Source organism: Erithacus rubecula (assembly GCF_903797595.1).
Source record: "Erithacus rubecula genome assembly, chromosome: 3".
Taxonomy (NCBI): Eukaryota; Metazoa; Chordata; class Aves; order Passeriformes; family Muscicapidae; genus Erithacus; species Erithacus rubecula.
Genome location: NC_136689.1, coordinates 89767477 through 89779786, shown reverse-complemented (window position 1 = coordinate 89779786; position 12310 = coordinate 89767477). Strand labels below are relative to the sequence as shown.

At 40.8% G+C, this 12310-nt stretch overlaps 1 protein-coding gene across 3 annotated transcripts in view; it reads left to right on the top strand.

Annotated features, from left to right (window-relative positions):
* The window catches only part of CARMIL1 (capping protein regulator and myosin 1 linker 1), a 186513-nt gene that overhangs the window by 152190 nt on the left and 22013 nt on the right, over positions 1-12310 (top strand). For all 3 annotated transcript variants that reach the window (XM_079301418.1, XM_079301417.1, XM_079301419.1), the window contains 2 exons: positions 10913-10979; positions 11298-11494. In XM_079301418.1, the coding sequence (XP_079157544.1) occupies positions 10913-10979; positions 11298-11494 (264 nt within the window). The remainder of the gene's footprint in view (positions 1-10912; positions 10980-11297; positions 11495-12310) is intronic.

Genomic DNA, 12310 nt, shown 5'->3' with positions numbered 1-12310 from the left:
TGTGTAGTTGTGATGGTTTAATCTGGCAGGCAGCTGAACATTACACTCACCTCCCCCACAGTGTGAGAGAATCAGAAAAAAAGCAAAATTATTGGTTTTAGAAAATAAAACACAGTTTAATAGAGCAGAAAAGTAAGGGGATATAGTAATAATGATGAAAAAAATGTACAAAGCAAATGATGATACATGGTGCAGTTGTTCAGCACCTACTGACTGATGCCCAGCCAGTCTCTGAGGAGCAGCCACCACCCCCAGCTTTGTAAGCTGAATATGATGCCACTCCATGGTATGAAATGTCCTCTGGTCAGCTGGGGTCAGCTCTCCTGGCTGTGTCCCCTCACAGCTTCTTGTGCACCCCCACTCTCCTTGTTGGCTGGGCTGCATGAGAATCTGAAAAGTCCTTGATTTAGTGTAAACACTGCTCAGCAACATTTAAAAGCACCAGCATGTTATCGACACTATTCTCATGCTAAATCCAAAACACAGCACTGTACCAGACACTAGGAAGAAAATTAACTTGCTCCCAGCTGCAAACAAGAAGGCACTTACATCCTTTGTGGCAGTCAGTCTTACTGATTTTCCATTGGTTTACTTCTTGTGTCATGCAAAAGCCATGAAAGGAGAGTTCAGTAACAAAACACTCACTGAAACACTGATCTCAGGGCTGAATTTCCCTGCAGGGATTTTAAAAGGAAGTTACTACTAAGTTTGTGGTGGACAGAAAGGTCTTGAACGTGCATCTGTGCAGTCAGTGGATAGTGCCAGCCCTGGCTGATCACTCCAACCATTTGCCAGTCTGATGGCAAGAATCTGAATGCCCAGGCAGCCAGCACAGGTGTCTCAGCAGGCAGCAGCTAGCTGTCACAGGCTGTCACAGCCTGCTGGTGGACTCCCATCCACCACTTGGTGGAGAGGTGACTGTCCCTCCCTGCGTTTGCTTGCCCATTCAGCCCGCAGCTGAGTCACCCAAGAGCTCATTACCTGCTCCAGGCAGAGTTAGCAGGTTATGAGAGCAAAGCCCTTTGACACAGGTTGGGTCAGGGGGCACTCACAGGATCCCTTTTGCCAGCAGAGACATGGAGTCATGATGTTGATGTTCAGCACAAACAGATATAGAATCATCTTCCCACAGCCTCTACTTATAAGAACCTTCTTGTCATTTCCCATGGTAGATCAGCAGGACCTCCTTTACTCTAGTTCTTGCCAAAATCTCCCCCTCTGAAGCTTGGCAAAGGCACAACAGCAAGCAGCATGAGCATAACCTGTGATGTTATTTCTGTAGCACACATCTCTCTGCAGCCATGATGTGTTGCAATTTAATTAGTATCTGGCAAGTTGACCTTCTAAAATGGCTGAGGAATTTTTTGTATAGGTTGAGTGGTCCTTTCTGCTGCTTTTTGATTTTTCTAGCATCTCAGATGAACAATTTGGCATCAGGTACTTGAATCTGTGTTGTCTGGGGAAATCTTGTTTACTCTGAAATCTGGAGAGCCTACTGAAAATAGCACAAGCATGAGTCTGTCTCACAAAAAGTGCTTCATAGAAGCTCATGAGGCTTACCAGTTTTTTGCTCTGCAACTCTAATACTTCATATTGCAGGGATAAAGAATAGTTCCTCACAGGAAGAGGGGAGATCAAGTCTGTGTTAGGGCAGGCAGCTACAGAGTACCATTAGGCTTTTCTGTAATTTGTCAAGGTTAGGATGAGCTGGGTTACCAGAATAGGAACTTCAAAATAAATAAATAAATAAAATCAAGCATACATAGTGCCAAAAGGCTAGAAGACAGCTCCCAAATCATCAAGCCTCATCACTGCTATCATTGACAGCAGTATCACACAGCCTTATTCATAAATCTATAAGACTTCTTCTCAACACATCTTTCTGTTATACTAGAGGAGAACTTAGAGGTAAACACACTTTCTTTGGATGTTATTCAGGTCAACTAAGGCTCCCTTACAAAGTAGTGGATGCATCTCTGCAGTGAGATTTTATCTCATGTTAGATCAAGTTACTGTGAATTCTTAAGGTCAGTAGTGGCAGGACTGGAATACTAACCTGAAACCAAAAGTGCTTAAAGAGCTGAAAGAATCTTCAAGTATGCAGATATTAAAGAAATCTAAAAGAAGAAAATAAGAGAGAAGAATAAAGTAATAGAAAAGTCAGGTTGGTTTCACTCAAAGGTGATGAGAACCTCATTTTATCTGGTACAGTTTAGTTGTGAGTCATTTCCAATGCCATGGTACTTAGATACTCCTGGGAAGTTTGTATCTCTACAACAAGCACTTAATTCCATGCTTGTGGGTGAGCAGCCTTCCTTACAGGGTAAGCATCTTCCACTCCTTTCATGTGCTTCTGTCTCTCCTAGGCTCATGTGCTGCCTCATGACCATCTGACCAAGCAGCATGATTTAAATCATATCATACTGTAATGTTATCACTTCATAGGTCAGCTTTTGAGTTTTACTATCCTCTCTTGGGTAAATAAAGATTGACATTTTCTATCAGTTTATTTTAGAGAAGAAACTCAAATACTCTACTCAAGTATTTCAGTTTCTCATACAGGGTCTTAGAATAGTTGCCTGTCAAGTTATTTCCTGTTTTCAATAGGAAGATATCTTGATATAGTGCAGACACGACTTAAAATTCAAGAAGTTGAGAGGGTTTTTAATGTGTTAGTTCATAGAGTATATTTCGAAGTGTCTGAGGGGTATAAAGATTTATTGTGCATGCTGGAGAGGTGTCTGAAGCAGTATTTTCTCTGAGAAAATAATAACAGTTCAAGTGTGCCTGGGTTTTCAAGAGTAAAACTTCCCATCACAATTCTGAGCGTAGAGTCCACTTGCCTGTCCAGGGTAAACTCAATGTGATAATGCTACTCCCTGTAGCATTTCCCCTGTCAAATGTCACCACTAGCAATGCATCAGCACACAAGAGAGCCCACAAAGGCTCTGACAGTGGTGGAAAGATGACTTGCTGTGTTTTGTCTGGATGGCTGCTTGTCCTTTTGGTTAGCTGTTCAGGTTGTTGGACAAAGGAGAGATGCAGAAGTTGTTTTGGTTCTCAGTCCTGGGAAGCTCTAGGGCAGGCAGGTGCAACACTTCTTTTCATAAAATCATCAAATGGTTTAGGTTGGAAGGGACCTTTAAAAATTCACTAGTTCCAAGTTCCTGCCATGAGCAGGAGCACCCTTTGCTAAAGCAACTCACCCTAAGCCCCATTTTGTCTGGCTTGAACACCCATTCAGGAGTACATTTCCTCTAAGTTGCTTTAATGATGCTCTTGCCCAGGGCACCTGATATATATGGTAGCTGTTAAAGAAGTAGCTATCTTGAATAGCTGTCCACCCCTGCATGTTTGCCAAGTTTAAGAGCTTTTTATTCTTACTGTATGGAAGATTAGGTCATGGACAAAGTAATTTTTGGGTCAGCATTTACTAGCTGAAGGTAATAAGCAATGACAAGCAAGCAGGTTGTGGTGACTTAGAGATATGTTTTTGCTAGCTGTCCTGCAGCAGCTTTCTGTTCAGCACTTAGTTTTTAAGTAAAATAACTATAAAAGTGAAGTAATGTAGTTGGAACCCTGCTTTTGGACCATCTTGAAGCCCAGGTACTGTAGGAGATGTTAACCTCTTTATGAGCAAATAGAAAGCAGAACTGATGCTATGGAGAATTCTTTTTTCTTTTGCAGGTGGTAGTTGCAAGCATGAATTCCTTGCAGGATACTAATTCAGGATGTGGAATTAAACATTTGGTTTAATGGTTATAAGAAGCACTCAGTTTAATTTATGTGTCTGATTTTTCAATCTTCATAATGAATGCTTTGGTTGTTTCTATGCAGGAATGTTTATTACCAAGAATTCTACATTACTTGAAAGATGCAAGTGCAGAATTATTAATTAAAAGAAAATACTGAAATCTTGATGAAATGTCAGAGTACATGCAACACATCTCAGCAAGGAGAAAAGCAAAGATTTCTTGACTAGTAGAATATAACAAGCTCAAGGGCAAATCTACTGAGCTTATCTTACTGCAGTGCTACTCCTTTCAGAAAATGTTTCTGTACAAAGTAATTTTAAAGGTCAGGGTGGTTTATATGAAACTAATTGAATTAATACTGAGCCATAGCTCCATCTCTAGAAATTCAACTCTTCAGGGAGAGAAGGAAATAAACACACATACTCCTGAAAGTCACATATGGATTATTTGTATGCCATATTTATTCTATCTATCTATCTATCTATCTATCTATCTATCTATCTATCTATCTATCTATCTATATCTATCGTATTTTCATATGGAGTGCAGAACTCTGAAATAGGAAGGTAAGGACTAGATCTCTGCTAATATATAAAAGCACATCCCCTACATTCAGGACTGTGAGGGGCTTTGCTCTCCTGTCCACTGAAAAATGCTCCATTAGCTGACATGTGTTTTCACATTGCATTTAACTTTCCAAGGACAATGGCACTCAAGGGGCAGATCCTAAGGACAGTGGCTCAGGTTACTGTCACTGCTAGTGGGAAGTGCATCACTGGTTTTTGGAAGCCACATGGGAGGTTTCACCCTGGAAATCACACCATAAAATCTTCTGTGTTGAAGTAAACAATAGCAACTCTCTAGTTTCTAAGGTTGTCTATACAGATGGTGAGATACCAGCATGTTCAAAGATTTAATGTGCAAAAACTAGAACTGGTCAATTTGCTGCTCTGTTTTGTAAAGTATACATGAAATTTTTGTTGGTGTTTTTTTTTGTTTGTTTGTTTTTTAATGAGACAACAGATGTGTGACTCTGTCAGAGGTAGTTAGGAGACTAAAAGAAGTGTGGGAAACATTTATTGATTGAACTGGTGTCATGGCAGCTTTACAGCTCAGAATTCCTTACAGCAAAAGAAAACAACAGGACTTGTGATAAAATGCCTTGTTTTCTTACCTCTTGCCACTTTCTTAAAAAGGCATATCCCACAAAATGCATACAGCTGAAATGATATAGCACTGGATAAATATGTTCTGTAAAACTCCTTTGAAATATTTTTATGATCTCAAACCTCATTGGCACACTGTTCGAATTTGCTGATGCAGTTTCTGATTTTGTTTGGGTTGAATTTTCTTGAGATTTTTGGTTGTGGGTTGGTATTTCATCTTCAGGGATGGTCCCTGTACACTGGGAGGCAGAGCACTTCATATTGCAGTTATGCTGAGAGTAAAGAATGGGGGAAAGGTTGAGAGGCCTCAGGGTCTGCAGCACTTCAGGGATCTGAAGGCTGGCATTAGGTTCCCTGCAGAGCAGCCAGATTCCTTGGTGGCTTCAGGCAAGTCCTTTGGTCTTTGTTTTGCTTAATGGCTCTTCCTTGTCTAACCCTTGCTTGCTGTGCACCTCTTTCTTCCTCTTTAATCCCCAGCCACAAGGTGTTTAGCACCTTTTAACTGTGGAAGGTAGGAGTTTCCATAAGCCCTTGTTGGATCAGAATCATAGACTGTAAACTCCCTCAAATCCTGGGATTGCTTCCATTTATGTGTGTTGCTTTGCACTTTGGTCCTAATCACATTTCCAGCTGCATATATAATAGAAATAAATTTCCTACCTATGCATTAAATACACACAAAATGCTGGAGTATTGCCACAAATGCTGTCTGAAAGAGAATCAGTGTTGCAGATTTATTTCTGGAAGTGTGCAGGCACACTTTTTAAAAAATTGTTTCAGTTTTTGAGATATTTGTCAATGGATTCTGCAGTCTCTCCAGCAATCTCAGAGCAGTGAGCTGTAGTGATTGGTAATGTAAAGGATGGGCAAGAGAAGAGATATTCTGACAGAGAAATTGAGTAAGAGTATGTGTGCATGGCTAGCATATAAAAATTAGAGTAATGAGGTAGTTTGCCTGAATCACCGCTAGCTGAGAACTCTTGCATAATGCCAAAGTTTCTGAGGGTAAAAGAAAATAAAACCAAAAAAAAAACCCTAAAACCCTGAGGCAAAACCCCAACAAACAAACAACTGACCCTGATGACAGCAGGAAAATAAAGGAGAGGAGCTGGGTGCAAGAACATGCAGCACTTTCTTGACAAGATGTTTAATCCAGACCATAACTATTTCTGCCACATTCTGCTAACACCTGCAGTGTTGTTATGGCAGTCCCCATTCAACTTGAGAACAAAACCACACTTCTAATAATTGTTTTTTCTAACCCTAAATTCTGGAGGAGCATGGTTGGTCATGAGCCATAGAAGAGATGGGATATGACATTTGGCATTGTTTAATTTCCTGTGACGGCTGTGCTGCTTCCTTTTTTTGCTTATAATTTCTGAAGGGAAGAGAAAAGGTTGTGCTTTAGTAATGAAACAGCATCTTTCTCTCATGTCAAAAGTGCTTGAAAGTCTGTGCCTCTAAACTTCCTTGTGGGGAGGAGAGATACTGTTGCTTTGGTTTAGGTTTATTTAAACCTCAAGAGAACAGACTTCCATCCTTTTTCATTGCTTCAAGAGAAGCTTTGTTTTATTTTCCTTGCTTGCTTGCACACCACAACAAACTGGCAATTTTTAATTCAGAATCTTCCTTCAGACTAGGAAGTAACAGAACCACTTTTTTTTTCCTCACTACTGGTGCCAGCAAAATGGAAAAACACAGTAAATTAAGACAGCAGGTGGCAGGTTGGCACCATTGGCGAGTGCTGTATATTGGAAACAAATGTCAAAAAACCCAAATTTGTCCCAATATAGATCAAACGAGAGATCACGTACTTCTCTGGTTATCCTCTGGAGATACAAAATGTATAGCATTTCCAAATACAAGAGAATTTTACCTCATTCTTGCATGTCACCTTTCCTGCTAAGACTTCCAAGTGTTTTGGCTTTAGTTTTCTTTATTTTGGTGATTCCTGGTTTTGCCTCCTTTCCTGAGAACTGCTATTGCTTTGTCTTCCCCATTCATATTCTTTTTTCTTTCTTTTTTGCTGCATGGAGACTCTCTGCTGTACAAGTGTAAGTATTTTTTTAGCTCTGCTGTTTCTGGCCTACTTGTTTATGTTTTTGTGCTCCATTTGCCTCTGTTCTGCCTTGAGAGTCTCCTGGGAAACTGTAGTGCCATCCATCTGCACCTACAAATGAAACAGGCAGTGGTTCAGGAATGAGATGGCATTTGCAAAAAGGTTCAGCTAATGTAGCATCCAAACTTAAAGGACCCCTTGGCTTTAAGACCAAACCAAAGCAGAGTGCTGATGTTGGAGGTACAAGCACAAATGCTACTGCTCAGAAGAAAAAACTGTTGATTTGGTTTTATATTCAAGCATCATACAACTTAATGAAGAATAGTCCTTAACATGTTCTCAAGGCTGAAAGCCCATGTGCTGGAGACTGGTTGGGGAAATAAATTTCAAGAGGGAGCAGCAACTTGTCCATTAGTTTGTTTGAATTTTTTTGAAAGAGAAGTTACAGGAGAGTCAGAGAGCACCTCTGTATCGAGTAGGATTGAATATAAATTTCTTTGAAGTAAGAGGACAAAAACATGGAAATAAGCATTTCCCTCGGCACTGAGAGCAATTTCAATTATCTGCATAAACAAGGATAGTATCTGAGATCCTGTTTCTGAAAGTACATTGTTTTCTAGCATTCAAAACAAAACTATTTCAGTTGTTGTTTTCGGTTCCCAAGGTACTAGTGTTCTTTCACAGCTGGTAATCAAATTTCAGAAAACTCAAGAGAGCTCAGACAGTTTTGTGAGGAAGGCAGTCAGAAAGGAGGAATCTGGAAAAGTGATCATGGGAAGAGATCCTGGGAGCTTAAAGTTAGCAAGGACATATGACAGTGTGTAAATAAGCCTTTATTTGGAAGGGTGGTAGAGGTTTGCTGGCTCACATCTACTGCAGAGGGGTTCACTTATGGAGCCATATCCTGAGATCTCAGGGGCATAGGTACATGCAGACTTCCAAGAGGTTGTCTCAAATTCTAGAGAAGCAGCTAATATTTCTATCTGTTCTGCCAAACAGCCTACAATGTGCTCATGGAAAAGTAGGCAAAACAAGGAAGAATTCAGGAGGTGGTGTGCTAGAATGGAAAGTCTGTGGACAATGTGCATGAGAGGAGGTGATGCTAACAGCTATTCCTCTGTAAAGTCCACAAGGGTAGCACAAGGCCAGAGAGCCACGTTGTGCTTGTGGGGCCAGAGGTGGTGAGAAGGCAGAAGAGGTGCTTCTGCCAAATCTGAGCTACTTCCATGAAACAGAGGAAACTGGGTTCAGGCTGGGGAGTTCAGATACCTCCTCTAGCAATGACATATGCACTGCTGCTGTAGCAGACTGTGTGGTGGCTGAGATGTTAAGCAGAGATTAAGCCTAATATTTTGTAAAAGAGCACACTGGCCTATTTAAATTAATGCTTTGACCCATTTTGCTCTGCATGTGATCTAGAAAGTTCACTTGGCAAGAAGCCTTTCATCTGTGCACTTCCTAAACAGGCTAGAAAACAGAAGGTTTTCAAATAAAAGTGTATGTGGAGCTGTTATTCATGCTGTTAAAGCAAATGGGAAGCATCTCTATCCCTCTGCCTTTATCCCCAGCAACCAAGCTGCTGACAGATCGTGCCAAGCTGACAGTAAGTTATAGCAGAGACTGGCTTATGGTCATCAGCACAGGCTCTGCAGGGTCATCTGGGGGCATTTTCTTGTCTGGGAGGGAAAATGAAATCATTCTGTTCCTGGCTGTTGAAGAAGTGTTTGGAGTATTCCAGTCCTTGCACAGGAGTCTCAGAACTTGCCCTGTGCTGTTTCCATTGGTGCCCTGGACTGAGGCAGCTCTCAGCCTGTGTTCATCCACTCAGAACACTGGCCATGCAGCTGCTGAGTGACCAGAGCCTTCCATCAGCTGTGTTTCCTGTCCTCCTTTTGATCTTCTTTAGCACAGGAGCTGCTGTATATACTAAATGTAACTTCCAGTCACACCACCCAAAAAATGAGGAAACAGACTAAAATGCATGTGAATATAACTTAACAAGAGAAGTGGGCCACATCTGGAAATGAAATCAGGAATACTGATAGTGACTTGTAATTGCTGTCCCCCAAATGCTGAACTGCTTCAATTCTTTCTTACATGAGGTGCAAATGCTTTGGTTGTTTCAGGTTTGGGGGATGAATGGAAGGACAGCTGTTGAGGTGTGCAGTTCAGAGGCTGCCCAGCTGCCTACCTCTTGCACAGTCCAGTGCAGTTTTGGCTGAAAAAATTCATCCCCACTCCAGACACTCACCATCAAATCCATTGGTAACTCTGAAAGTAATGTCTGATCTTTTGATGCAGCAACACTTTGCCTGTTCATTAGTGTCAGAGTAAGTCTGCTCAGGTGGCAAACTTGTTCCTGGCTGGTCTTGAAACTATTGTGTCATTTACTGATGGTTGTCAAATGTGGAAGTGGAAACCTGCAACAGCTGAAGGTATCTTTTTTCCCAGCAATGTTCATGTCAATAAAACCAGAGCTCTGCTGCCCAGGCAGTGCTATCACTGCCCAGTCTGTAGTCTTCAAGTCTTTTCCTGGTCCTGAGAACGCGGGTAATAGCTGTCCTGTCACAAAAATCTATCATAACCCTGAGCATGAGAGTAGTGGCATAATGATCCTCGTGACTACTTTGTGAATATGAATTCAGCACATGCAAGTCTGTGCACTGAACTTTCCATTCATAAAAACTAGCAAATGTTTGCCTTAAACAGTTCATGATTTGTCTGAAATGTTAATGCCAACTAAGTCTTTTCAGGGTGATATAAAATTGATACTACTAAACTTTATTAGCAATTCTGTAAATGAGTGGCAAGCCATAACAAAAATCTTGCTGACTGATACTCCAGAATTTGAAGCCACTATATTTGATGTCCCTTGGTTTCAGGACTAACAAGTTAGTGGAAGTATATGGGTATTGCTAAAGCCAGCATGTACAACTCTACCACAAAAGGAACCCATCTTTATAGAAGCTGAGTGATTTTAATTTAAACTCTTGAGAAAACCTGTGGGTCAACTTTTAAACAAACAGTCTGACTTTTTGTCATGCTGAGCTATGTTAAGAGGTTTGGAATTGGTGATGCATCCATTTTCTGTAACAAAGCTTTCTCACCATGCAAACTTTGAGAAGGCTTCAGTCAAGACAAGACAACTTTCTTCCAAAAAGAACAAACTCAAGTCTTTAGTCTGGGTATTTGCTCTCTTAAGGCAATGTACTCCTTTTTTTGACAATGTGAAGACCCGAGGGCTAATAGCACCTAATTCAGCAACTGTGTTAAATGTATGCCAAACTTTCCACCTCTTCTTAATGTGTCTAAAGTCCAGAGAAGTCATGTGTTTGCTGCAGATACTGCCAACACTGATATGGTGTTTTTGTTTTTTGAAGAAGGGCTGTATTCTCCAAGGCTCATTTTCCTCGGGAAGTTTGGTGAGCTCTGTGCTGATGTCCAGAAGCATCAATTCCCAGTAACATACCACTAACAAATGAACTGATGAAGTGTAGTTTGTATCAAAAATAAAAGCCAGAACAAGGGGTAGACTATTCCCGGTATTGTCATTAACTGTGCAATGTTGGACAAAGTAATTAAGTCTTAAATGAGTCCCTTGTGATCTCTGCAGAGGTGAGATTTTAATGGTTCCCTTGTTTTTCAATTGGGGATCAAAGAGTTAATGCTTGGACAATTTCAATAATCCTCCTGTGTGCATCCTGAACTTTTAGTGGGAAAAATGAATTACCTCCCTGGTTCTGTCCAAAGTCAATTGAACGAAGTATAAATTTAGGTAAGTTTCTGAATGTGTGAGAGAGGGAGGAAAAAAGCCATTCTCTTCTGGTGTTAAATCAAATCAAATATTTAAATGGTTCATAGGCTTGGAAAACTGTTTTGTTGTAATTTCTTTTATCCCCTAAAGTAATTTTTGTTTTGTTTTTTGTTGATAGATGACTCCTAAATCAAAAAGGAAAAGCATCCACAGTAGAATGCTCCGGCCAGTGTCCAGAGCTTTTGGTAAGTGAGAATTCTTTAAAACCATTTTGTTTCTTTGCTTGCCTGAGGTGGTTCTAGATGGTTCTTGATTGAAAAGCACAGGTGACTCTCCCTCCCTCTGGGCTGCATTCATGGCACACATTGGCTGCTTTGTTTTGGGACTCTGCTAATGTGTTTAATAGCAAATAGTTGCTCACAGTGCTCTGTCTGCTCACAGAGACATTGTGGCTAAGTTCTCTGAATGTGTTCATAATTATTTGCCACCAAAAAGAGGAATGGCATTGTCTTTGGTTTTAAATATCATGTTAAATCTAATTAGAAAGTTTTGATTTCTCTTAGAAATGGAATTTGATCTAGATAAAGCCCTGGAAGAAGTACCTATCCATATAGAAGACCCACCGTTTCCTTCCAGCAGGCCAGACAAACGAACTTCTGGATTCATTTCAGAGCTGCCATCAGAAGAAGGAAGGAAACTGGAACACTTTACAAAATTAAGGCCCAAAAGGAATAAAAAGCAACAGCCCAGCCAAGCAGCAGTGAGTCTACATTAAAATATTGCTGGCAGTGTTGTATGTTAATTGCTTTTTGCCATGAGTCAGGTCTTGCAGTGTAATGAGGACAATGGCTGAAGGTGTAAAAGCCATAAGCAGCTACTTAATTTTTCTTCTGGTATTCATGTCTTTCAGTGTGCTATCCCTCTTACACACTTTTTGTCTTGTTTGACACAGCCTAAATCCAAGATATGTTTTATCCTTTTTTATGTTGCTTTTGTTTTTTTTTTTTTTCATGAAGGCAGTTTCTGAAGGTATTTGGAGCTTTCACAGGAAATGCACAAAATATCATGAGACCTTTCAATTACATTCCAAGGGTTAAGTCTTAATCCTTTTTTCTGCCTGCATTAAGATGTGATAACTTGGCATGAATTCTTATTTCTATCAGCTCTCAGAGGAGCTACTCTCTGACACCCAGCTTCCCACAGCTCCTAAACTGAAGATGGTGTTTGGGCCAGCAAATCTGCATAGTCACAGATCTGCTTTTCATGCTGGAGCCTGCCTTAGAAAGGCAAAACAGAAGAGCACTGTCTGTTCACGAAAGGCATTGGTGTGAACTCAATATACGTGTGTGGAGTTCCCACAGTTCCATTTCCTTGGCACACCACATCAGTAAAGATTTATTTCTGTGGTGGTGTGGCCTCGGGGTATGTAAGGACAGATCTGGAGGAGTTGCAGAGTTATCTCACAGCAACAGAGCACAGCTGATATGATAAGTAGCCCTATCAAGGGGCAGCCTTTGCCTCTCTGTGTTAGGCTGCCTCATAATAAATGCCTGTGGCCTCTTCTGCTTCCTGAGGG